Consider the following 27,231-nt stretch of genomic DNA (forward strand, 5'->3'; position numbering starts at 1 on the left):
TTATTCCTTTCTTGATCCAAAATAGTCTTTTTCTAAATAATACAGAGTAGATTAGCATATGCATTTAGTTTTATTACTAAAATTTTAATGCCCACTTGGCAATTTATTTCTCTGCTGAAATGGTGTTGATTATTTCCTTTTCCACACACTGTCTCCAATATTGGAGCCAGCTTGACACGGGTAGTATGTGGGAGTGCTGTGCAGCTGCAAGATGCAAAATCAGGGCTCTTGAATATTTTTTTTTCTTACTAGCAGATATGGGGTCTATAGTTAATTTCTTTTCCAGCCTGTTTTATAAAGCTTCCTCTTTGTTTAACTGGCTCTCCCCATTAATTAGACATTCTTGTAACTGGATATTCTGGTGATTGGTAGCTGAGGCATTGGTCCCCAGTGATTTACTGTGGAAACAGATGATAAAAGTACGTTACAGTAACTCAGTTTTAAACAAGAAAATCAGGGTTGTGTAGTGGGGCCATCTTCTCTGTCGACTCTTGGCTCTCTAGGACTTGCCTTGGCCATAATTCTGACAGAGAACCTGAATGCAAAACTAGAAAAAGCTCGGCCCTTCCCCTGAAGCGTAGGAATTGCCCACCGAATGCATGTGTGTAAAGAATCTATAGTTCTGATAATTTGCTATAAAATGATTGAAGTCTATTAAAAGCCCCTCCATGGATGGTAATGCTGAGGTCAAGCTGGAATAATTCTGTGGGAGCCAATGGATCTGTATCCAAGCCACCTAACGCCTGTTGTAGCCTGGAGACTCTCTGATTGTCTTTCAGGGGTAGGAAACGCCACAGACTGATGCAGGGGCTTTGTGCTGGGTAAGTGAGAGCGGAGCAAGCCCCTGGCACCGTGCCCCCTGGGCTGATGGGCTCTGCAGCCTCACCAGACAGGTCTGACGTCATGTTTAAAACACACCAGGTGTCTTTTCGTTAAGTGGTCACGAGTCACAGGACATGGGAGGAAAGTAGCTCTTCATGTAATGGTTAGTGCTGTTCATCTCGCCTTTATGCTAAGTAACTTTTATATTCATATTTTCTGCATATGTGAAGCTTGCCTTAATTCCAGTCTTTTTATGGTAAAAAATTTTTGAATAAAAATGAATTTAGTTTGGTAACAAATTCCTCTGAAAAAAAAAATAAAAATTCCCACATCATATGCAAGAGCTCATCTTTCCCCATGCTGATATTCGATGCAAAAATATATTCACTGTTGTTACCTGGAGCTATCTGTAGTCAGCTCTGTAACCCACTGAATTTCCGATGTGACAGAACACGAAGTCCCCCAGTGCCTGTGATCCAGCAGATGTTTCAGCTGACAGGCAGAAACTCGGCAAGTTGTGAGAGCAGGCTGCAAGCCCGTGGGCCGGGCTCCCAGGCACAGCCTGACCACGAGCCATCTGAAGACAAACCCTCCCGGAGGCAGCGCGGCAGCGGCCAACGCAGCGGCCGCGGGGCCAAGCGGCCCCGCCAGGCTCCAGCGGAGGAGCGAGAGCCAGGGCCCGAGGCACCGGGGCTGAGTCCTGTCCAGGACACGTGAATAATTCTCTAGGGGCCTGACAAGCCGTGTGGAGCGCAGCACAGGTCGGGAGGGAAGGCCAGCCCTTCTGTCCCAAGCGTGAGGGCAAGCGTCGTGTGGAACCGCGTTTGGTTTCCTCCCACCGGGAGGAGAAACCCTGAGCGAGTCCCGACCTGTGCTGGTACATCCGCGGAACCATCGCGGAGTGGTTCTGGATGTCCTCGCTTGTGTCTGGCAACGCCTTGCCAGGCTGTGTGTGGTCCTGTGTCTGTATGTCCTGACATATCAGAGGCTCTAGCAGCACTTCAGCATTGGTGAGTCACGGGTGCTTTTGTAAAGCAGAAGGTCCAGGGGAGCACCAGCTCTCGGCACAATAAACACCTACTCCTCCACAGAATCCACCAGATGCCTTCCCAGTGCCCTGAAAAAGAGTCAGGGACGAGGCTGGGAGCCTACGCGTCCTCCAGCCACGCTGGGGATGGTAAGCTCAGCAGTAGATTGCGATCAATACGCTGTGCTGCGTGAATGCTGACAGACTGGAAGGTTGTGCGCTCGGGCAGGTCTCTCCTTGAGCATCTGGAGACTGGCCTGGGTCCGCACCCGAGAGTGTGGTTGCACTTAAACTACAGGATTGATGGCTTAGACCTGAGGGAGAGCTTGGGCTGGAACTAACTGGCTTTATACACTGACAGCACAAACATATCCTGACGTGCGGCTGCAGTACAAATAATACATCATAATAATTAATCAGTACAGACAACAGCGAGATAATTATTTAAAATCATTGATATCTCATTCTGTGTTTTTCCCTTAGCTTAGGAATCAGCATTCATGACAGCAAGCCCTCTTATTTTGATTTACTGAGAGCAGTTGATGATGGCAGAGCATCTAAATACCAACAGAGACAAAAGGCGGCTGCACCACCTGCAAGCTTTGCAGCGCTCAGCTTAGAACAGACCCTAATTAAGATAAAAGAAATAGTTGCATCATCTTATGATTTGTTGTACAAGGTAAGTTTCATGTGGTCACCACATCTTATTTAACGTCTGTCTTCTTCTGCCTGGCTGGGGACTAACCCAAAGACTTCAAAACTTTTCTGATATTAATTGACTGCTACCAACAACCTCAGCCTATGGAGAAACAGCATCTTCTGACAAGTGCAGGCTTCTTCATTGATTGTGTTCTGGTTGCTCCACAAAACGAGCATATCAAATCAAGCCTGGAGGCTTTGTGAAGGTAACGATTGGAAAGGAAAACAGCACACAGCAAATTATTGGGGCCCTCCTCCCTTCCCCAAATGCCTTTTCCTCCTCCAGTTGTCTGTAAATTGCGTCCCAAGCATGTAAATACCACGTCTTTCAAATAGCTCTGCTGAGTTTCCTAAACTGAGACTTATAAGTAGACATAACACGCTACTGCAGGCAGGCATTATGGTTTTATTGGATGAAAGGATCATGTAGCATCGGAGGATAAAGACGTACGATCAGATGTGAGCACGTTGGAGCGGCTGCAGAAGTCGGCACCCCTCAGCTGGGGCTCTGCAGCTACTTGCGTTTATGCTCGTGGCCACTTCTGATTCTGACACAGACAGAAAAGGTACACTAGCTGTCGAGCTGCAAGCTTCCTGGTTTTGCCACCTGTAAAATGAGAACAACAGAACCGCTTCTCTCCAGAATTTTGAAAGCCCCAGATGAAAAAGTGCTGCATGTTCAGTGGTCTTAGACTGTCGGGTCACAATCTACTGAAGTGCAGCAGCCTCTAGAGTAAATAATTCTTGATGCTGCAGCAAGATTGTTTTCAAGCTTGTGAAAGAATAATCAGAAAGCCCTTGAAGGAAACTTTGCTGTCACAAAGACCTGCTGAGCCATCTCCCCTGCCCCTGCAGTTTCAGGTCAGTTTAAGCTCAGGGCGTTAGAGGAGCTGCTGCCCGCACCAGGGAGGGGAAGGCAACAGGGGCTGGGAAGACGATGGGGACACAAATTCCTGTCGTCGGTGGCTGCATTTCTGAAATCTCAATCTGTGGACTCTGCCCCAAAGTTCCAAACAATACAGGCTGCCAACAAAGACATCACTAGTGATGCTGCTTGTACAAGCACCAAAAAAAAAGTAGTACCACGGGAGATGATGATTCTTTACAGAAATCTCTTCTCGTGCCATTTGGAGTCTCCCGTGATGTTTGTAATCTTGTCGGGGGCACACTGCCATTTTTGGCCAGATAGGCTAGCTAGTGAACAGACCACTGAAATATTCATACAATCACTTTACATTTTTCACACTAAGGAGAAAAAAATCCTTCCTGTGCTCTGCAATATTGAAATAAGAAATAGATAGAGTCAATAGCACAGGTTAGTGTTCGTTAAATTTTAATAGAAGACAGTATCTATCCTCTCATCCCTGTCCTCTCATCCATCTTGGGAATGGAGAAGGTCACAATTTTGTCTGCTGAGACTGTAATTTGAAAATTACTTTTGGCATGAACAAATCATCCATTTAGCCTTTTAGGATACCATTTGGTGGTTAATATAACTTCGGGGACCAAGGGATTTTCTCCATGGTGAGCCAGACTTTGTCCACCGTGCTATGGAAAAGCAGAACTTTCTCTCATTTCCCTTATATGAGAAAAGGAAGTTCTCCATTTTCTTCTGAGGCATTTTTGAGTAATAGTTGCTGCCACCTGTGTCACAGCGGCCTCAAACAACATAAGCTTATAAAAAAAATGTTTTGTTAGAAAGAGGCAGATCTGAAAGCATAGTTCCTAGAGTCCAGCTAGTTGGAAAAAAAAAAAACAAAACACCACAACAAACCATCCCATCCCATCCATGACATTTCTACAGCTGAATACAGACCTCTGACGTTTCGTAACAACTAGTTAAGAGTTCAGGTGGGCCCTCTCTGTCAGTACAATCATCTCCCACGCATTTTCACCTGCTCAGTGCAATGCATACTATATACCCAGTGTTTGGTTTCAGTACGGAAGCAAAGATCAAACTTTCATATCAAGAAGTTACAGAATCCTCTTCAGCCTTCAAAGGATCCTTTCCAATGTCCTTGGGATATGGTAGCATTTGTTTTGCCAGTAGACATGGCTCATGTACGGTAAATGCACATTTTTAAGCCCATTATTTGGAACAGTTCCAATGGTAAAACAAAAAAATCTGTACTACATCAATAGGCTGTAGTGTTAGCAGACTAACGGGACTTTAACCTGAAGTTGTGAAAGGTGAAATATTCGGTTTTGTTTATGGAATCAGTGATTTGTATGTGCAGCATCACAAATAAGGGGCAGAATGAAGCAAGGGGATGTGGTAAGTTAGTAGCAGCCAGGTGGAATGAGAGTGGATGTGACCCACAACTTTTCTAGACCTTGGTATTTCTGCCCCTCATTTGAACTACTCTCCTGCATGCCTCCTGCTGCAGCTGTGCTAAACCCAACCTGTTTCACCTGGGAAACCTTTGGAAAACTCCCACGAAGAACAGGCTGAGCATTTTCTACAAGGGAGTATGAGAAGAGAGCAAGGACGCCTTCGGGCTGAGCTGAAGCTAATGAGGATGAAGGACCATCGAGTCCTTTACTGAGCAGAAAAGAAACTTGTGTCCCTGAGGACAATCACTGGGGGGGGAGGGACAAAAGGCAAATGAAATATTGCTCAGGTGAGTTTAATTCAAAATATTTACATTTAAATTACTTAAGGCAGTCCCCAGATATTTTTGTCTGTTTCCTCTCTTGTCTGAACCACTACCTCTTCTGGAACGTCTGGATACTTCATCTAATGCCTTTTTTGCTTTTACTGCAGATTGGTTTTAATTTCCATATTTATATTTACATGTGGTGCAGGAATACAGGCTATTTTTGACTTATTTCAACAATAGCATCTCATTTTAAAAAGAAGGAAAGCTTCAGACTAAGTAAGGTTCTGAGAAATGTGGTTTGTTTCTTCGTGTATAAAATACCTGTAAGTAAAATGCATATGGGTCTTGGGTGTTTCCATGCGAACTGCTGAATGGTTGCTGAAAAAGACTTCTTTAGGTTTGCTTAAATAATGTGAATTCATCCTTCTCAGGTATTTTTTCTATTTGATAAAGACGATGCTGGAGCAATTAAAACACTGGAATTTTGGCAAGTGCTTGACCATTTCTGCTTTAAATTAACAGACAAGCAGTTCAGGGACCTTCTCAAGAACCTCAGTCTTTGTGAAGACTTCACAGTAGACTGGAAAGTTTTCCTGAATAACATAAACCACCTCATAGGGGTAAGAAGAGCTACCAAGCTATAATATATTTCTTTAAAAGATACAATCTGATGCGTTAGAATTGGCTGACTAAGGAACACGTGAAATTCACTTACATTTCTGCTCATTTCTGCCTGTGCAGCCCTCATCTCCTCACGAAGAGCTCTAAGCAGTTAATTCTTACAGAGATTTGGGTCTGTACGTGTGGCAAGCTGAAAGCACGCCCATGGATGCAGCCAGAGTGCCCCAGGCGGGCAGTGCTGGCCACGGGATATCCAAGTATGCCCAGCGACCCCTGGAAGGACTGGCAGGGGCTGGACAGAAAGCTGAGTGGATGGGAAGCCCACCAGGTTCTCGGTGCCACAGAGTAATAGCGGTGTAGGTGTAGCAGGAAGGTCAAGTACAGAGACAATCTTGACTGTGGTCGTGGCCGGAGTTTTCTGATGCTCTGAATATGCATGTGGCAACAACTCAAGTTAAATTAGAGCTGCTGTTTCTCCGTGACAGAGGTTTGTGTCCGCAGTGCCCCACCGGGAGTCGTTCACTCTGTGCACATCAGACCCTTTAGTTCATACTCACAGCGGTGATGAGCGCAGCGCTGAGCCAACACTCACCGTGTTTGTAAATAACAGGAATGTTAACAGCAGGTGTAAGTAAAAGATGTCTCTGTCCTATTTTAATTTCATGGTCCTTCCCTTTCCTCTGGCTTTTCCCCTCTTAGTCCGCCTTACTCAGCGGGAAGCAGGTGTGAGATCAGAGGGTGCAGGAGCCCAAATGACATTCCCTTTACAGCTCACTTCTGAACTTGGCTAAGGATGGGAAAGCTGGGCACTAACGGGAGAAAGAGCAGTTCTAAAAAAAAAACAAAAAAAAAACAACTTGCATCTTATGTTCTAAGAAGTAACTATATTTCATTTTCAAAAGTATATGCTCGAAGCACAAATAAAATGAGAAAAATAATAACCATCACCCAATGGAAAACCATATAAAAAGCCTACCACTTTATTGCCATGGCGATAATGGAATGTTGTGCTAAACAAATCCGTATAGAGCCATACAGTGATGAAATCTTGTGTCATAAAGTAGAAGCTGGGAAACCAGTGAGATCTGCCTCAGCCTCTTCACATCCTGAGTCGAAGTCTGTCAGCCTTCAAATAATTGCAGGGCTTGGACAATTCAGGAGAGGAGGAGGAGGAGGGACCACATGTTTGGAATGAAGAAGGACCCATAAACAGCTGCAGAAGTAAGTGGCTTGGTAGCAGGTTAGAGATTTTATCTGTGCGTGTCACTTACCAACAGGCATGGCTCTGCTAAAGTGCTTATTGTAAGTGGAGCTTTATTCAAAATTTTATAAGGTTGCTTAAATTTATTTTATTCTCTGTAAATTTAGCATTAATATTTATAGTAGTGCAACTGTTACTTTGTCCTTAGTGGCAGGACTACATTTAATTATAGGGTTTTTTAAAAAAAAAATAGTTGCGGATTTTTAAATATTTATATTTTCTGCTTATTAAAATTAAAATACAACCTTAACAGATATACTAGATTACATGGTTCTCAAGTGTGAAGCAGTGGAATACTCTGTGTAGGTTAGAAAACGCCGCATTTCCCCCGTTCCTGCTTTTGTGCACGTACACGCTCGGTAAGTTTCAACTGAGTCATATCAGCCTAAAGACCAGTTGTATGAAATAGAACATCTGTGTAATTATTTTAAGAATGTGTTTGTGCGCTGTAACGTTGGCCCCTTTCGCGTTAACTTTAGAATAGGTAGCTGCTTTTGTTAGGGACGGGGCTGAGCCTCCTACAGAGCTTGACAAGGCGCCGGTTCCTGGGCCAGCCTCGGCAAGAGGCACCTTTTAACACCAAGTCTCTCTGACAGTCAGTCCTCCAAGACCCCGAGTCCCTTCCACCTCAACTCAGCGAACAAACAAGCTGCCTCCGCATCTCTCAGGAGGTTCTCGGTCCGTGACAGCACTGCAGCCTGTACTGCTTTTTTTCAAGGTTAAGTGTTCACCGTAGGTTTTGGGGTTGGGTTTTTTTTGTGCTGTGTTAGGGGCAGAAGGGATAAATCCATCATTAAAATCCCAAATTAATCCACAAGGGAACGTTTTTGAAAAGACAAAACAAACACAAAGCAGGCTCACGAGTGCTGGTTCAGCTTCCAGATGCTCTCAAATCTCATGTTTTCCATTTGGGTTCAGCCCAAAATTTCCCACGCCTTTGCAATTTCATCCCACCCTGGGTTCACACGTATTCCTGGGCTCCTGTGCAGGTTATGAGAGAAGGCTGGTTGTTAAATTATTCACTTCATCCACACATGCTACAATTTTGGCCTGCAAAGTCTGTATCTAAATTAATGAGGTATGCGACTCATTCAGGCACGTTAGGAAAACTGATCATTATGCTATACAATCTGATCACTGAAGTATATTAAAAAGTAACAAGTAAAGTATGCAGCTTGATCATTAAGGTATGGAAAATTTACTGAACTAGTAAAATATGAGTCTGAGATGACTTTTGTCTCAACCGGCACCTCATAAATAAAACCCACAACCGCAAAGGCAAACATTCACAAACCCAAAAAGCCATACAGGTTTAAGTTGTGTTTTTTCCTAGAAAACAGCTGAATAAGGGGAGATGAAAAAAATTCTTGTGGAAATTGTTTCTAAATGTTTTATGTGTCACGCGGATCTCTTGATGGCTTTGACATACATTGATGAGTTTTACATTCTGATTAACTCTCTAGAATACACTCCACAGACAGCTGTATCTCCCTTCCCTTCCCTGGTCTGAGCAATGAAGAAAAGGGTCTAATGGAATTTTTCAAAGGTGACTCGTTCCCTGGGATGGAAGCCTTTCACTCTGTATTTACAAAGAGTAGCGGAAGAGGAGAAAGTGGGGAACACAGAATCAGCCCATCGGGCACGACGGGCCGCACACCGCTCGGGAGGCAGAGAGCAGGGAAGCCTCCCTGTGCCTCCTGCTTCGTTACTCGCTTCTGCCTAGGCTTAATATCTCATAGCTATTTAATACAGTAGTTATTTTAATTACATTTAGAGCACTGTGGCATTTTTCTAGACAAGGCATAGATTGGCACGTGGGCCACCTTTGACTGATCGTGTCAAACCATTTTGTCAAACCATCGTATCCCGCCGCGCGTCCTGAACGCTGCCCCCCGCGTCTCCTCCTGCAGCTGGGACCTCGGAACTTCGGTCTGTCTGGTGCAAACAGTTGGCCAAAAGGAAAACGGTGCATTACAGAGTGACCCTCAGTGGAGTTTTCATCTTTTGTATATAATTGGGTTTATTGTTGCAAGCTCCTGTTGCACGCCAGCTATCAAACCCTCAGCAGGCGTACCCCAGCGCTCAGGTGAATGGAGCTGGACTGGTCCCTGCCGATGAGGGTCCAGCCCTGCTGTAACCCGGGGACGCAGTACAAGCTCCTGTACCGTGCTGAGACTCAGAGCTACAGCAGCCTGGCTGCGGAGATGCTGCTTATCTGAACAGGAGCAGAAAATGCATTTCCACCCCAATCCATGCTCAAGCATCTCACTCTGCTGCTTCCACACATCCTTAGGGAAGAGCTTTTACGGAAAACGGCTTCAAGATCCGTGTTGTTAGGGTAAAGGAGGGCCCATGGGCTAAGCACAGAAGCCTCTCAAACTGTGTAAACTGTCAAAAGGATGATTACTTCTGGCAAAGGTCACCCTCACGTACAAAGAGGAAAACGTCTCCTTTTTCAGGGGAAGACACAAGGGCTGCCTTGTGTAAGCTGTTTCCCAAGCCCTTTGCTTTCTGAGCCTCCCCAGAAAGGGAGGGAGGTCAGACTTGTGACAGGGCGGGGAACAGGACCAAAGAAATGGTGACTTATCTTGATGTACCGATTTACTTCTAATTAAGAATGCCTCTTAATAGAAAAATCTTCCAGAAACAGGAAGGAGCTGCAGGAATGGAGCTTCGCTGAGCAGGTGTGGGTGGAAGAGCCTTCTTTTATTACTAATCAGCATAGTTATGCCATTTATAGAAAAGGACATGAGGCTGTGCAAGGAACTTTCTCAGGAAGAAAAATAGAGCCCTGCTTCGAGCAGCAAGCGAGCTACATGGTGTGGCCCATAAGAAAAGCCTCATCACAACGCCTCCCCTCTGTTGGTGGGAGCAGGAGGTGGCAGAGGATTTCCAGGGCCCTCCCGAGGGGCTCTCCAGGGCCACCGGGAAGGGCGAAAAGGCCGCGAGGAGCCGAGCGGGGCAGGCGGGGACTGCCCGGGTTCTGAGGTGCCACACGGGCAGGGCTGGCGAGGACGAGCGGAGCACGTGGCAACGCGTACCCGGAAAGCTCTGAGAGAGGCACAACCCCTTTTCTCTCCAACAGAAGCTCTTCCAGCAATGGCCCGTCAGCACTGCCAGGGCACACGCTGCTCCCCTTCGAGGCTAAAGCAAGACAAGCAAAGCCAAGAAATGCACCCGCGCTGTCTGTAAGGTTAGTTCCAAATGCAGAAATGGCACTTAGGTGTCCAGGTGGCCGGTGCAGAGTCTGAGATTTCAGGCTCCAGCTCCATTATTTCAGCTAAAGGTGATTATTTTAGCTGCGGATGATAGTCACAGATACCCACTGCATGTGCGAACTGCATGCGGTGGAGGAATGTAATGCTGTAACTGAATAGAAAAGGGTTTCTAGTTTGCAAGAAGCACAAATAATTTCTTTTTTTATTGGCTCTCTAACCATTTTAAGACCAAAGTGCATTAGGTCTTATGAAATAAACAAAAAAGCTCTTGAAAATAAACAAATTAGGGAAACTCGCACTCGCAAAATATGTTTCTTTAAAAGGTTGCAGGGCACGAGTGCTTCCCCTAAGTCTTTGGCTTCACCAGAGTAATTAAAAGCAGCGGTACGGTGCTGTTTAGTTGCAGTAATGTCAGGCAGGCAGAAGGTGTGCCCTGCCCAGGACCGTGCCCGGCACCTTCATTTCCTGACCCCGGCACAGGCCGGCCGCCGTGTCTGCTCGCACGGTTCTGCCTCTCTGCTCTTAATAATAATAATAATAATAATGATGATGCAGCCGTAATGCCTGTCCCACACGTATGTTTTATGTAAAGCATGGTTAATACTGGAAAGTGTGATTTACATCTGAATATAGTGGAGTCTTTTCTCATTAGGAGGCAGGTTTCTTGCAGTTCTCTAAGAAACATATTTTCTTTTCCATCCAGTTATAATGATCATGTGAGACGTGACAAGGAAACAGGAGCGCAGGACCAAAAGCCATCTGTTTCTTTTTTGGTATTTCATATTGCATGGAGCAAGAAGGTGGCAAAGCTTATACGCTTAAACATGGGGGTATAAAATATGACAGTAACATTTAACATGCTGTAAAGAAATGTCTCTGAACCAAAACCAGATTTATTTTTTTTTTTTTAATTTTTTTAACCAGGACCTCTTACCACAGCTATAGTAAAACTGACTGCCACTTGTGTTTGTTAAAAACTTTGCTTTCAAGATATTTTATATATTTAGTTTAGACAGTGCAAGTGGGTGGAAAGTCAGCTTCCATTCCTGAAAATAAGTAGTTTCTTCTTCAAATTTCTGATACTGCTTTTTTTTGTTTGTTTATTATTATTCCACTTGGTGCCACTCCTGAGACTAATTTTATAAGTAAAATTTGGTTCCATTTTAAAAACTGAAGTTTACTGCTCATTCTGGAGGTAGAATGTAAATGTTGAATAGATTTCACTGATATTTAACATTATGAAACGTGGCCTTCTGCACGCAGTTAGACTTCTGGCATTCTCAGGTACGCCCATACGAAGCCTAGCAGTGCTTTCCTCTGCAGTTTATTCCAACCGGCTGTATTCTGCCCTCTGTATTTCTGCTTGCCCTATGACCTTCTGCTGTATTTACCCAAAGCGTGGCTTTCCACCCTGCAGAATGCACAATGGGGGGACTCTGGCCAGGAATAAGACCCCGCGGAGGATTTTAAAGCCACGCACCGCTGTTAGATGTGAAAGCAGCACCCTGACATCAAGGGGGTTGTGCACATCTTGTGCTGGCATTGAGCTGCTTGTGGCCGACCCCTTCAGTGCTTTCCCCTCACACGTTCTGTACCTTTGCAGCCTTCAACTGCCCCGTTTGGCTGCAGTACCCCCACTGTGGATGACCAGATTAAAAAGCACCGCCACAAGTATACCTGGAACTTAGAAAGGAAAGGGACATAATTGCCCTCTCTTTCATCTCAGGACTGAAGTGCCTTTTCAATCAGAGATTTCCACTGCTTGCTAAAGACTATTCAGATGAGAAGAATACCTTTGGGATATTTGGGCTAGTTAGCACTCACTTCCCTTTTTTCCACATTAACAGAATAGACCTCTTTGTAAGATCACCCAATTTTTTAGACCTTTCTAAAAGTTTAGGTCAGTCTTGGAATCCTGTGCTTTTGTTGGCCTGTCACCAGTTGGATCACGTTTATAGAGAGTCTATTTTTTCCCTTAACTACTTGCATAGCCCCTTTTCTCTTTTGTGGTGCAAGCCAGAATTCCTGGAAGCAGGTTTTACTGCCTGCGGAATCTCACTGGCTGCCTTCTCCATGGACGTCTCCCTCTTCCACTGGCTGAATGCCACACTGCGATTTATAATTTATTCAGTGGATCCATTACTGATTCTCTGTGTATGTTTTTTGTCTAGACTGAGGAAGGGCAAAAAGTCATTCCGCCTAAATCTGCTTGGGAGCTGTCAGAGAGAGGCATCCTCTCACAGATAGAAGAAGTAGTGACGGTTGACTTCCAGACACTTGCACCAGAGTTTAAAGATATTTACTCTTCAAAAGATAATACAGTATCAAAAGAGGACTTCTGGGATATATGTAACTGACATTTTCAGCAGCTGACTGAAGAAAAGTAAGAAAAATATATTATTTTGTCTTGTTAATTTAAGTGTACAACTGGGTAAATTGGCTATGGCTAGAGACATGTGTTTGCATACTGCTGTGTATAGTCAAGTAGTTTAAAAATTTGGATGAAATGAAAATGTTTTAAGACTATCATTCCATGAACATTTGTTGCTACATTTGTGGGAGATTATTTTTTTCCTTATCTCTGAGCATGGTTATGAACTATAATAATCGCAGGCTTTCTAAAGCAAAGTCACGGAGATGCTATTGCTAATAGCGAAGGTGTGAATTTAAAGCACAGTAGTTCTCTTTCACTAGCTCTTTATCTGTACATTTGCTATTTTAAAAGTTTCTTTTTTTAATTTTAAATTAATCCACTTCCAGTTGATGGGGGGAAAATGCCTTCTCAGCATGGAATAAAAAGTATTTCCATAGGGAGCTAATGCAAATTCCTTTTTCTCAGTAGCTATTTTGTCCTGCCCTCCTCGGACAAAGAAAGGGGCAAGCATTTGACATTTCCCGGCCACCTCTCAGCTACTTTTCTTGGTTAAAGATTCCACCAGATTAGCATTAGCAGAGTTTATGTAACCTTGAATTTAGCTGGAGTGACTCAAGTCATGGCACGAATCTGGCAGGACAAACCATCCGATTAGCCCAGTGCTCATCTTGGGGGGTCCCGAGAGGCCAATCTTTCACAAAGTTTTGCTTCTGCTGAACTTAAAACAAAAAGAGCCATTTTTTACTCTTTGCTGATCCTGGTTCAATGTGATTTTTCCAAGTCCAAATTTCCTAGGTAAATAATAAAACAGAGGGACCCTTGACTAAAAGATTTCAGGTTTTATTTAACAGGACTCTAACCTTCATGCTCACAATTGCATCAATGCCATTTGGCAGCAGACTGAAAGACAAGACACAGAACCTCCAAACTCGTACGCATGTCTGCACTACAGAAAATTATTTTGTGCTTTGCTCATCGCAGATACAACCCCTGAGTTCTTGGCCCAGCATTTTTGACTATGAATTGCAGACAGGAGTGGGGCCTGCTTGTAATTACAGCACAGCGTCTGACATGTTATCAGGCACTGCTACACATGTGTAAAGTTGCAAACAAAAGCACCGAGAAAAATATTTTCTACTTTCCCCTTGAAAACAGCAGAAAAAACCTCCAGAATGACGTGTGTGATTTGTTCCTAGTAGCCACGCTTCTGGCGAGGTACCAAGTGCAAGTGTCAGCTCTGAACCTGGAGCCTCACCCCCCGGTGAAAGCAAAGGTGAAGATGTGGTGATAAGTCTTTCTCCATCCCTGTGAACCACTGAGCAGAAGCACCAGGGTGAGCTCGGGGCTGAGCCCTGGCCGCGGCAGGAGGCACGAGCTGTGACAAATCTCTCGGGGTGACTGGAAGCAGTAAGGCAGGCATCTCCAACTGCAGAGTCCTCCAGACTGGTTCCTGTCTACTTTACACTCACGAAGAGGCGAAGGGACACAGGAGCTATTTTATACTTAAAAGAACCTCAGACAAGTGAGGAAAAAAAAATCTTGATAGGAACTGTCATCCATAATAGCAACGAGAAGCAGGCCTGAGGAGCGTCATTTATATAAGCAGCAGCCTCTGTGTGAGTGAGACTCAAGCCCTGTATCTCCAGAGATATTTTGATTTTGACAGGCCTCTCAAAGACATGCCTACGTGTATCTATATGAAGCAGCCCCAGGAGAGCCTTCCAATCTGGGCACAGGTTTTGCCACCGCTAATCCAAACTCCTGCCATTCTGGCTGTTGTTGCTGCTCAGAGTTGTTACAGAAGTGTTACTAATAGTCATAGTTTGGATGACTTCACAGAAAATGTCTTCTTTTATCCTTTTCTGGATGATGGCCACTTACTGTTTGCTATTAGCAAGGCTCAGCTGGAGTCTGTGTCGAGTAAATGGATGAAGAATTTCTTCCTGAAATTTGGCTGCTTGGTCTTCTGAATTTGTGATAGTGACCTTTTTCACAAAAGGCTAAGGATGGTAAACACGCCGCAAGCAAGGTGTTGATTAATACCTTGCCAACTGACATCCCCCTTTGTATCACAGGCACTTTTCTCCTCTCTGCTTGAGCTGCCTTGACTTGCTCCAACTCCCTGCAATCCCCAAACAGTTAGACTTCGCTGGGTGTTGAAGTCACTTCTAACTATAGCTACCGCAGCTCATCAGGGTATTGTTCTGTTTAATTGAGGTTTGTAATACACTTTGAGATCCTCGTATGAAGTGTGAAGTATAATCACAAGCGCAAAATAGAATTGTTTATAATTCATAATGTGGTAGCAGCCAGGCCAGTGGGGGAAAGTTGAAAGGAAATTCAAAATGTATCCTTTGCCCTTTGAAGTTTGACTGCAACTTGGCACATGCATCAAAGAGGTGACTGGTTTCCTTTAGGGTTTAAGTCTCTGCCGAAAAAGATCAAATCAAAAGCAATCTGAGGTTCCCAATTAGATTTATATTAAAAATCAATAATGAAGACCCTAAAAAGGCATACTGATGACTCTTGAAACACTCGCAAAATGAGTGCAGCTCATTTAAGGGCAGGCTGTGATAATCCTCGCTTTGATTAGCAGCTTACATCATGAGTAGTCCCATTTAACTCAGTGCAGCTACTTACAGAATAAAGTGCTGTTCAGTGGGAAATCAGCCCAGCCTCACCCTTACGATTCCATAGGTAGCCCGGAGGGTGGGCTGCCGGCCCTGTGCCGGGCCAAGCCGCCACAAGGACCTCCAGAAGCAGCAGCCAGCACCTGCCCCGGGTGCTCTGGAGGCTGCCTGTGCTGGGGAGACACAGCTCCCCACCCTACACCCTGACTGCACGCCAGTCTAAAGGCTCTAAAGATTTCCTACCATGTTCTTTCATGCTGATTCACTTTTGTCCTCAGGGTGAAATAATTTGTTGATGCAAATACAATAACTGAGGAACCTTAATGGCCTCCTGAGGTGGTGGTGTAACTTAGGTGCACCTGACAGCATGAGAGACTGGCCTCAGTGGTACTTAGCCAGGATACAGGTGCACCATGTGTTTGATTTACATCCCACGTTAAAGCGTTATTCTTCCCTACTGCAGCTCCATCGCCGTGTCTAATCACAGGGTTTAGTCGTTTAAACAGCACACTAAGGGCCCAATTCAATTAAAAAATGTCCTGCAGAAATCCCTTTTTCATTGTTTTCCCAGCCTTGTGCACATTTCTGCAGAGAAGCTGCGTTTTTGGTGGGGTTTTTTTAATAAGATGGGCCCTAGGATTCCTTCTAGTCCAAGGCATCCTCTCCCTGTCTTTTTGATAGATTCTGTCATATCCTTAGTCCATAAGGGGATTCTGTGGTTGTCAAACCAACATTTACGAAAGTCAGCTTTTGCTTCTTCATTAGTTTGAAAATCTTTGGAACACGGTGGATGTCAGTGCTGGTGGACGGTTGAAGTATCAGGACTTTTTGAAGAAGTTCAGCTCAGAACTTGTAACGATGCCATCAAGTACTCCCAGTGCAACTGGTTCTGCACCTTCTACCAGGCCAGCCGCCCGTGCCGGGCAGGACCCACGCACCTCTTCTCAGCCTGAACGTCCCAAGACATCTCCTCCAGTAGGGCGAAAGAGTGTAAGTCTGGTTGTTCACGAATCTTCTGGATTTTCATTTCTGTGCACAGGGTAAAAATAATACCTGTGGAACTCCGTGAAGGTGTTCCTATCGCCTGCCCATGAAATCAGACACGGCCACCTGGCAATAAGCCAACAAGGTAACTTGCAAAAGTGTGTTAAAACAGCAAAAATTGGGTCAGATAGTAACTCCACTACAGTCAAAGGATGTATATTGATTTACACCAATAGCATTCCCTGCTGCCACCCATCAGAGCTGTACAGCAAATAACGCTTCTGTGTTTAAGCACAATCAGAGTTCTGAAAACAGCCTGAATTACAAAGGTCCAGTAATTGCAAAAGCAACGTAAGAACATAGAGATGGCTTATCTGTGGTCATCTGACAAAGCTAGGCAGGAATGACACTTGCTGTTTTCCAAGAGGTGTTTGTCAGTCTGCCCTAAAACATTTTGGTGGTCTTGCCTGCTTTCTGGTGGGTGCCAGGTTACAGCTCTTAGTGCCTGACAGTCTAACTGGTGGACGAGCCGTGAAGGCCAGTGATCCGAGAGAGCTAAAAGTGGGTTAGAAATGCAATAGTTTTGCTTCATTTTTGCATCCATACCTATACAACATGTCGAAAATGCACTTTGGTCCTCCGCACTGCCATGCTGGCCTCTGGCCCTAGTGCTAGAATTCACAGAAAGGTGGGGAAAGCATTACAGGCAGCATTAAATATCCTCCTTGTGGAGCTGCACCTGCCTATTCCACATTCCTCAGCTACAACCAAACCTACAACAGAAAAATAAAATATTTAGAATTATTCAGTGCCTGGTACATGCTTGGATTTTCTGACTACTTCTACACGGAGATGTTTAGCTACTGAAAAAGAAATAACAGATTGAGCAAATTAAAGATGCAAACAACTTGTCAGGGCTGGTAAATCTAAACATTGGCCCACTGCTAGCTCAATTATTGCATTAACTATAGGTTCTTCCTTGAAAAGCCCAGACAATTAGCTACATGCATCTTTCGTGCGTTAAGCCAGTTCCCAGAGAAAGCAACGGAAAACTGCCTGTTACTGTCTGCGAATGCAAGATGGGGCAGTGTGAGACAATAGGAACTTCAGGCTCCCCAAACTTCTGGCTGTCGGAAGGGCCCCAGCCAGCCTGAGCACGAGCACGAGGCACGTTCCTGCAGCATTCACTGCACGGAAACGTGCGCGAGGCCTCAGCACGCCTGCACCAGTGAGACCCTCGAGGGAGCGCCGGGAAGGCTCCCTAGGTATGAGATTAGACGTTGAATCTGGAAACACAAATACCGCCTGTGCACGTATCGTGCATGCAGAGGTACTTTGCTTCCAGCTCACCCACAGCAGGGCCGAGGCGGCACCCAGGCACTGAGCACTGGGATCCTCTCACGTTACTCCTCCCGTGGCTCCACACAGACCACTGCAGAACGGGCCCTCCCAGGAACAAATCAAACAACGGTATTTTGTAATTCAGGGACTGTGCGCTGCTTTGTGTTTGGTCTAAGATGGTGCTGCATAGCTTTTTTTGAACACAGGATCTGCTGTTTAATAAGAGACAGCTTGGAGAAACTATAAATGATTTACAGATAGAGCCAAACTAAGAAAAAATGGTCAAGGCCCATTAAATGAATAGTGTCATTTTGACACTAAGAACATTCTCACGTTTTTACCTACAGTTTTGCAGACCAAATTCAAATCAGACTTAGACATGGCTCAAATGGTACCTTAATCTCGAGTCTGGAAGACCAGAAACTGGATTCGTCATCTGGTGGTTTGTCTACACAACTGGTAAAACTCAATAGAAAAAAAAAAAAAAAACCAAAACCAACATTATCTCTTGCTTTTAGACACCAGCATCCAGTTGTCCTCAGACAGCACCTTGTTCTGCACCTGTCCTGAACTGCGAAACAATAGAAAAGAAGATAAGAAAGAGCATCCAGCATTCCTGGAGAGGCATACTGAGAGCCTGCAAAGAGAAGGATGTCAGCAAGCGAGGAGAAATCCCAGTGTCAGACTTCCTCGGTTTGTTACCGTCTGAAAAGTGCTTTTTTCAGTCTCAGATGGGTTCTGTTCTCTTCCTGGTGTCTCTGCCTCAAGCAGCGCCCGTGATTGCTGCAGGCCTCACCCTGCTGTGGCAGAGTGGAACAGATCAGCCCTGGGTGCAACTCGCGGGCATTCCTGTTCCCAGTGAGCTCCTCCTTGGAAAAGGAGAGCAGCTTTGCTTGTGGGTACCTAGAGCACCGTGCAGGTTTCTCCTCCCCTTCCCACCACTCCACCCTTTGTGTGCCAGGGCACAGCTCAGTAGATGGGTTCACCAGTCCCTTCCGAGCCTGCGTGTGCTTCTGGTTGCACTGGTCTCGATGGCTGAACACCTGCTGATCTGAAAGGACCCTGGATCTCGCTCTTCGAAGCAGTGAGCTACGCTGCTCTTCTGGGGCGTTTGAAGAGGATTTTCTGTGCCTTTGTTAGAACACCCGCACGTGTGATAAGACAGTGCACACCTGTGGAACCAAATGTAAAGTCCTGTCTATAAGAACACGTTAGCTTTTCAGATCTTTCATCTCAGTTAACGTCAAGGAGCACCTCTTGTGCATTTAAAATCAAAATGACATGTTATCAGTCCCCCGGAACCCTGTAAAATGTGAACTGCCACCCCGTAAGTACAGGCACGCGCACAGACCTGCCCAGAGCAAGGTCTGAGTAACACGCTCGGGCAGGAGCGGCTGCAGCGATGGCCTGGCAGCACATCCCTGGTAAAACAGGCGAAACACGGGACGGTGAGGGGCTGGTTGTAAGAATGACTAAATGAATATTCTTGCTTTGCATTTCAGATATAGCAGAGAAGTTCAGTTTGGATTTAAGTGAAGGGGAAATCAGCCAAATAACCACAAAATATGATTTAAAGAAAAACGGAAAATTTGCATACTATGACTTCCTTCAGAGCAGTATCTTGTTGTTAAAACCACAGGAAAGCTCACTGCTACAGAGGGTGATTATACGGAAGCCACAAAAGCCGGTAGGTACAAAGCTTATAAAAATCAAAATGACAATTTCTTTTTGTTTCTGCTGTTCTGACATGGATATTATGTGGCCTGTTTCTATAGTCACTTGATGCGGGGACTTTCCTTTCTGTTATTTATTCCCATGATACTAATCGCCTAGCGTTCATTTGGCATCTCTTTCTGTTGGAGGATTTAACTCCTTGGGATCACGCTCTGCCTATCCAGGTTATAAGGTAAACTGGCCAAATTTGCTAAAATTCGGATAATAATTCCCAGCAGAAAACATGGGAGCTGACAGTTTAAGAGCTTTTGTTGAACTAAATAAAAATCAAGCTAGAAATAAAAAGCGTATGGGATGAGCCTTAGGATGGCCCCGACTTGTCAGCGAGCTGGGCCTCTGCTCCACACCCAGCACTCCAAAAAATGCCCAGAGGAAAACGTCCCTTGCGCTGCCGTTAACGGTCGCTAGAAACATCTCATAGGCAGGACTGGCCAGCACACGTGGTGCCCTTGCAGCTCTCCCTGCCTCCCAAAACAGCTCCCAGCTGCCATGGAAGGGCAGAGGAGTCCCAGGGAAACCGCTCCACCCAGGCTGCTCCCCTCGGCCCCGCTCCGGGGCAGGAGAGATCCGAGGAGACACAGAAATCTGGCTCTGGTGGCCCAGAAAGGAAGGCGTCAGTAATAGCATCCCAATCAAGTTATGTAGTAGGAACAGTGCCAAATTCCAAATCTGCTCATTCAGCGAGCCTGCTACATTTTTAGGCTGTTTCTGACTGTGCCTAATTAGTTTAGATATGGTTAGTAGCAGCATTTTATAGAGAAATTACATTACCGAACTGTTTTCGGATGTGGAACGAACAGATTGCTACCAAGGTATGAAGATAGTATCATTAGGAATTATCAAGTATTCACTACCAGTAGGGAGAGTAAGGTAAAACTATTAAGTTTTGCATCAAAGAACTTCATTATCTTACATAAGGTTTCCTTTATACACAAACTTGATACTGTAAAATTCCATCCCAGTATTCTGGAGTGGATAAAGCAGTGATTTTTAAATCCCTGTGTAGTTGTCTCAATTTTTATTTTATTTATTCTATTCAGAAAAAATTAATGAACGTCTCGGTCCGTGTTCTGAGCACCTTTATATAGGTAATATTCAGAGTGAAATTTCCTCATAGCTTGCTCAGTCTATTTTACCTAGTGACTGCACAGATAGACATCAAAGGAACAATAAACTCAAATAAAATGCTTTTCTTTTGGTGGCAGGCACAACTCCTTCCCTTTCTCAAAAGCCTGAGAGGATCAGTGGCCCAGGGCTTCTTGGAAGCATCCAGGCCCTGAGCAGTGAAAACAACCCAAGCTGCAGTCCCGGCCAAGTGCTCTTTCCCTCCCTTCAGCCCACGGGCACTCAGTACTTTGGGTTGGAAAAACTGCATTATTCATGTACCCATTCCTTAGCTACAGTCTGTCGGAGGGAAACCCCAGGAGCACAGAACCAGGGTGCAGCTGCCCCCCAGGCCTCTTACAACACCCGAGGGTGCAGCACAGCCTCTGTGTCCACACAGCCCGTGTATAAAGTCACCTGCACAACCCCGTCACAAGGAGATGCTTGTGGGGACACCAGCGACGTCTGCGGCTGGCACCCCGTCACAGTAATAAATAACAGGAGCGTGCAGGGGGAAGCCAAGATGGAGGTGTAGGGGGTTTTAAGAAAAAAAAGGTAGTAGAGGAGATCCAGAGCCTGCAGGTGGATTGGGGTTTACTCATCACTCCAGTGTTAAAGCTCTGTGCAAGTGGAATGACTTGTGCCTTAATGACCAGTTGTGCAGCTCAGGTGTGTGCAGGGCACACCAACCTAACGAGCCCGGGCAGGCTAAAACAACAGGCCACAACATGTCCCCAGGAAAAACCACCCTCCGCCCAGCAGTGGAACCCCAGACAGGTTCAAAAGCTGGTTACAAGGTATTTTATGTACTGGGAAAAGCGGGCAGTAGGGTTTTATTTTTTATTAAATCCTGTACCCCTCCCACCATCAGTTTCTGCATTCAGTGACTTCTAAGCAAAAAATTCATTCTGAAAAATGAACCCTGCAGAGAATTAAAAATGACTGAAAGCGGGAGTGGAAACAAGGCAAGCACAAAACATGTGAAAACACTGAGATCTTGAGCAGAAGTAACACTGACTTCAGAATCAGTTTCAAATAATGAAAAGTTAGGGCTTTGACAGTGATTAAGTAAATATACCATCTGCACTTCCCAAGAATATCAAAATGTTATAGGTTAAAATCATCGTGTGTAAACAGTATCCTGCAATAATTTGTAAACAAGTGCTCAGCAGCTAGTGGCAGATTAAGGCAGTATTGCAGCCCAGCATCTTTCATCCCGCATTACAGTTCTGCCCAGTTGTGTTCATGAGGCTGCTGGTAAACGTGTGTCTCTCTCATCTATCTGTTAGCTGAGCCCTGGACCACAAACCACGTCATTCTGCAGTGCAATGCTCAGGATTCAGCCCCAGATCCTGCACTGCTGGAGACCAATGAAGCGAACTTTCCAATCCTACGATGAAAGTCGTACTGGACTGTTAAATATCGCAGATTTCAGACAAGTACGTTGCGTTTAACAAATAATAGTCAGAAAATTACAGATGTCTAAGCTTCTTGATTGAAAAAATTTCTGGAAAATGGTTCTGAACTAGAGCGTATAAACTCATGCTGGCCCCTCTCTGTGACTTCAGCTCTGACCAGTACTCATGGTAATCTTTATCAACATGTGATTACACTTCCTTGAGGTCTGAGGTCTTGGTGGGGTCCTGACTAGATAAACCAGGGAAAAACCTTAGTCCCTACACAAAGATTAAATGTTACCTGTCACCAACACACATGAAGGGAACAGCAGACCTTCTGACAGTCTCCCTGCAGGATCCTGTGACCCATCGAGTGGTGCTGGTCGCTTCCAAATGGGAAACAGGCTCGAGCAATCCCCATTCGAGAGCTTCTCTTTCTGGTTTCTCTTTGCTCTCCTGTGCACAGAGTAATTTTGCACTAGGCAAGGGATCAGTATCCTCTGCAAATGTCTAGCTCTCTTGTATCTCCTCAAAGGGCAAACACAGACCTGAACACAGACCTGTGTATTCCAGATGGCAGCAAGTCTTCATCTAGATCCCTGGGGAGTTTGATTTTTGCTTAGCTTTACTGATTTCAAAATCTTTGACATTGTTTTAACTGGAAACAATAATCGCTATCTGTTCTGGAGTAATTCTGAATATTTACTGTTCAGCTGCAAGAAAAAAAGAAAAAGAGTGGGGCCCTAAACCCATCTAATGCTGCATTAGGACACCCCTTGGCATCATTACTTCAGAAAACTGATCAACTAGCAGCCAGGATGCTCAAGCGCAGTAAGCAAATGCTTGGCTGCAGTAAGGAATGATAAGGTGTGCTCTGACATTCACCTTCCCCTGGAGCTGCGGGGAGCCGGCTTGTTGCCTGGTAGATATAAAACTGTTCAATTACACCAGTCACAGAAATGCTCTTTTAAATCTTCACTTATTCAGGACTGGTGGGAACGCGCTATGTTCTGGCACTGCCACACAGCTGAAACCCGAGTCCCTCCTGCTCCCCCGCGAAGGCTGAGGAGCAAGATGCAGTGGTGCAGCCGTATCAGCTTCATGCCCCAGGCTCCCCGTCTGTCACAGCAGCTTTCTGACTGCTCGGGCACTGCCTCGGCAGACCGGGCTCCGGGGAGCAGGAGTGAAGATCAGGCTCCTTCTCATCCCATTTTAATTTGTCATGTTCCTCTAGGACATGTGATGATTACCATTTATAGCTGAAGCAATGTCAACAACTTTCAAATCAAGCTTCCCGACATGACATAAGCTAAGCAAAACCACAACCACAGAATGAACTCTTTGCTGATCTAGAGCAAGAAGCCGTCCTCAATTCCAAAATCCTACTACAAAGTTGTTCATCTGCTGTTTGACAAGAGATCAAACCATTTGTGGAGGTACAGATCCTTTTGTCTCCTAGGTAACTTAATCTACCGAAACAGGGAAATTAGCTCTCCACTAACCTCAGACACTGCTATTTACGGCTGTGCTATCTGCAAGGGGTCATCAGTGATTTCTGGTGCTAGGCCCCTAAGAGGGAACGGGGCAGACTCACCCAAGTTTGCCAGAAGACTAACGCCAACTGGCCTAGCACCCCGGTACACACCGTGTTGCTGGTTACTTTCAGGGTTTAAATTCCCAAGGGCATCTAAACCCAGAGGTGATCCTCAGAAGTGAGTGCGTTATTTGCTTTCACGTCAGGGCAACAAGAACATTTGAAACTGCTGAAGTGCTGAAAAATGCACCGGGGGGAGGTATTTGAAAGATGCAAGTATCTAACCTGGCTTTGCGCCTCAGCTGCACGGGCTGCCTCCTGGTCAGGCTGGGTCCTCACTGAAGCGGGTGCTTCCAAGCTCAGGATTTGTCCCACAGAGGTGAAAAGCACCGTGTACATCACGGGGGTGTTACACACACAGCAGCTCGCACAGCCTGAGCGACTGGATCCTGTCTTATATTTCTCTGGATGCAAAGGCTGCAGATCACCCAAGGAGGACAGAAAGGAAGATATTCCACCCCTTCCATCTCATCTCCAGATAACAGTGGAAACCTCCTAAACATGTACTTTTTCTAAATTAGCTTCTATGCACCTGGGTGCTCCCCCTTTCCCAGCGTCAGGCAAGTGCTAGTTGAGCAAGTGGACAAAACCCTGTATGCAGGTTTTCAGGTCCCCCAGGGAGCCAGCACTGGCATGGGAAGAGCAAGAGATAATAAAGGAATGTTTGATTTTCTAATATTCTGAGAAATAAGAATTTACTCTAAGACAGAGTAGAGCCGAATCATCAAGTTACTTTGTAAAGAAATTTCAGCATGATAAGTAAATGTTTTTACTTCTTGCACACACAAAGCACTGAAATAAATTTTAAAGTTGTTTCTGTCTTTTGTAGGTTCTTCACGAATACCACATCAACCTCTCTGAAGAGGAGTTATTCAACATTTTGGAATATTATGATAAAACTTTGTCTTCAAAAATATCCTATAATGATTTTCTCCAAGCATTTGTTCAGTAAGATTTGGTCAAATGCAGGAAAGCCTAGATAAAGACAGTGACTGATTTATAATTTCAAATTTGAAACTAATAAATTAATTGAGTATGGCTTTTTTGTATCTGTTCATTAGAAAACCCAAAATACTTTAAAATCCTGACAGTGGTCCTGTGTTGTGGATTAAATCTACATAGTGAGGGAATTAATTTTGCATAATCCATTTATCAAAAAAGACGACGACAACAATTAACATTGTCAAAATAATGCTGCCTAAGACATCCCCAAAAGCAATTGATTTAAGGAAATTATTTTTTTAATTTTACGCATTTTATTAATAACATGCTCTTAACTTCAGTAAAAAGGTTTACAAGACGTAGTACTGCATTTCCTCAATTGTAATTTTCCAAATGCATTACTTCTAATATGTTAGCCTTCGTTATTCAGAAAAATCTTCCTATTTCTCGGTGCCTCCTTTCCTCTATTTGCAGAGCCACGTGTGTATTGTCAAAGAGCTGTTAACACGGACCGGCCGCTGAATCTGAGCAGATGCCAACTGCGTGTGGGCACCACACCTTTCCCTCTTAAAACTATTCTTCTACACCCGCCAGTGCAGTTTAGAAAAGTTACTTTACCAATAAGCACTGGCTTTTTAACTGCAGAGAAATATTCCCAGTGTTAGCCTTGAGGTTTGGTGGGGGTTTTTTTTAAGGACTCTCTCTCTAGATACACACACACTAAATAGTTAATTGCGAGTAAATCTTCTGGTTGGATTTCCCAGTTCTAGAAAAATTCTGTTTGATTATCTTGCAAGGTACTTCGGTCTTGACAAGGAAATTAAAAGACAATTGTTTGTCTGTTGAACTCTTTTGATAATTAAAGGATAGTATGATCATCAGAGCTCTCTTCCTGGGATTATATCAACAGTGAAAGCACCTAGATGCTCTGCAGTTTCACTGGCTGGTTCCTGAATTAGTTCTCATCGGTACGCTGAAGAGCCCTGTCCTCATCACCCGAACTGCTTTGGTACCTTTCTTTCTCCCAGGTAACATATAAGTTAACAAAAATTAATAAAACAAAAGAAGACAGCAAGTTATGCATGGACAGAAATACACACGCACACACACATATATCAAGGGAAGTCTTTGCAATGGGAAAGGGAAAGGAACATAATCTTGGTTTTCTTATTATTTCCAGTGAATATGTCAACCATTGTGATTAATCTGAAAGATTCCCAGTGCAGAACACGTTAATGCATGTGTTTTTCTGAGAAAAACATTCCTTTACATTTGGAGCTTTTCAGGAGATATTTTGAAGCTTTTGAGTAAAAAGCATTGGGGAGGTTTCAGGCTGGATGTTCAGTATTGTTTCTCTTTTAGCTCCTAAAATCTATCTGATTTGTATTCTACTATAAAATAAATACATTTGGAATTGGATATGTTTGAAATAGTACCACAAAAAATTCTCACCAGACTTTTCTCCAGAACCGATAGCTGTGTCCACGTCCCTATAATTGCTGCTTAGATATCTGATTAACAGAGGAAACTGCTGTTGTTTCAGGATGTTCTCTCGTACTAGATCATACAAAAATTCCTAGTTCCATTAACAGAAAACTGCAAGTTTTAAGAATACATGTACGTACGGCAGCAAGTGCGTGGCAAGGGCTGGTCCCGGCTCAGGTGCCCGCGCAGAGGCAGCTCTTCCCCAGGGCGCCCCGGCCTTGGCACCCGCCAGCCCCCCGGGATGTCGCCGGCATCCCAGGGCATGGCAGAGGGCAACAGGTCCCCCTGCTCCAGCAGCCCAGCCGAGCCCAGGGGGCTCACAGTTTGGCTCCATTTAAGAGCCAATTAGCCTATTTTTGTTTAATTTTATCCTTGCAACTGGTGTGAAGCCTCAAACTGCTCTCTTCCTTAATGGCAACTTCTTCCCTCCCCAGGCAGGTGCAACATGCCGGATTTAATTTCTGTTACTATTTCATAAAGTTTATGTACTGGATTAATAATTTTTATTCATTAAAGAATAACTGCTATTTTGGAATATCTAAAATTATAACACAAATATTACTATTTTTAAAATAGTGGAGGTCACCATACTGATCTAACTGAGGAGAAAAAAATAAACTGCTGAAGTGATTGTGTAGTGTTGTTTGGCGTTTTGTGGGCTGCTTTTTTTTTTTTCCCCTAGAATCTCCTATACCTTCTGTTTGATAACTGGGTCCAATTTTATATCAAACACAAGACGACTTCCATCCCTGTGCTGCTTTCTGGCACGGAGCACCGTGTTTCACAGAGGGATACAGGGAGTTGGGTCCCTTGCTCCACCCTCCATCGTCGGGAGAGGAGATGTGGCGAGGGGATGGATGTCTGGGTTTCCTGACACATCCTGCCAGAGGATTTTTCATTAGTTCGACTGGCAGGAGTACCAAATCCAACAACTCTGAAGGGATTAAAGAACAATCTTTTCACTGTACAAACAAATCAAATCCTGCTGGTTTTTTTAGTGAGTTCTTAAAGGCACGGATGGCACTTACCAACTGTTTATCCAACCTCAAAAAAAACCCCAAACTGAATTTCAGCTGCCAGCATTTTGAAATAACCGAGGTAATTTTTCATATTAAAATCACAAACTGCTGGATGGATAAACTTTGCAATGGAAGGGGCTTTATTTCTTTGCAGCGGCTCTGCCGAACCAAGGGTCAGCACCCAGCCGGGAGGGGCTGGCAGAGAGGTCAGCAGGGCTGAGCGTTGTCCCGGGGCGATGGCCTCCCGCTGCTGCCTGTAAACAAGACTAAAACCACCACCCTGACACTCGGCAGTGTCACTTCCAAGGGAGGACAGCGAAGCCACGTCTGCTCCGGCCGGTGGCCGCCGGCTCCGCCAACTGCATATTTAATGTGGAAA

The 27,231-nt window shown here is 44.8% G+C and overlaps 1 protein-coding gene across 2 annotated transcripts; it reads left to right on the forward strand.

The window, feature by feature from the left end:
- The first annotated feature begins 5,144 nt into the window (after positions 1-5,144).
- On the forward strand, positions 5,145-24,393 carry EFCAB6 (EF-hand calcium binding domain 6). Of its 2 annotated transcripts, XM_026841048.1 has the most exons (8): positions 5,145-5,169; positions 5,580-5,768; positions 12,420-12,631; positions 16,018-16,242; positions 18,096-18,270; positions 19,080-19,264; positions 21,705-21,854; positions 24,236-24,393. In XM_026841048.1, exons 4-8 carry the CDS (start codon positions 16,111-16,113, stop codon positions 24,356-24,358), a joined length of 765 nt encoding a protein of 254 aa, XP_026696849.1. In that variant the 5' UTR covers positions 5,145-5,169; positions 5,580-5,768; positions 12,420-12,631; positions 16,018-16,110; the 3' UTR covers positions 24,359-24,393. The 2 variants fall into 2 exon arrangements, with proteins under 2 accessions (XP_026696849.1, XP_026696850.1); XM_026841049.1 differs by lacking the exons at positions 5,145-5,169; positions 5,580-5,768 and having other exon boundaries at positions 10,461-12,631.
- The last annotated feature ends 2,838 nt before the right edge of the window (positions 24,394-27,231 follow it).

Source organism: Athene cunicularia, assembly GCF_003259725.1.
Source record: "Athene cunicularia isolate RWA chromosome 1 unlocalized genomic scaffold, athCun1 chr1_part2, whole genome shotgun sequence".
In the NCBI taxonomy this organism is placed as follows: Eukaryota; Metazoa; Chordata; class Aves; order Strigiformes; family Strigidae; genus Athene; species Athene cunicularia.

Excerpts from the sequence above, each read along its gene's own strand:
- EFCAB6 (XM_026841048.1), top strand. The coding sequence starts at position 16,111 with ATGCCATCAAGTACTCCCAGTGCAACTGGTTCTGCACCTTCTACCAGG. Across the intron at positions 16,243-18,095 it reads CTCCAGTAGGGCGAAAGAGT|ACACCAGCATCCAGTTGTCC; the intron begins GTAAGTCTGGTT and ends TCTTGCTTTTAG. Across the intron at positions 21,855-24,235 it reads ATATCGCAGATTTCAGACAA|GTTCTTCACGAATACCACAT; the intron begins GTACGTTGCGTT and ends TGTCTTTTGTAG.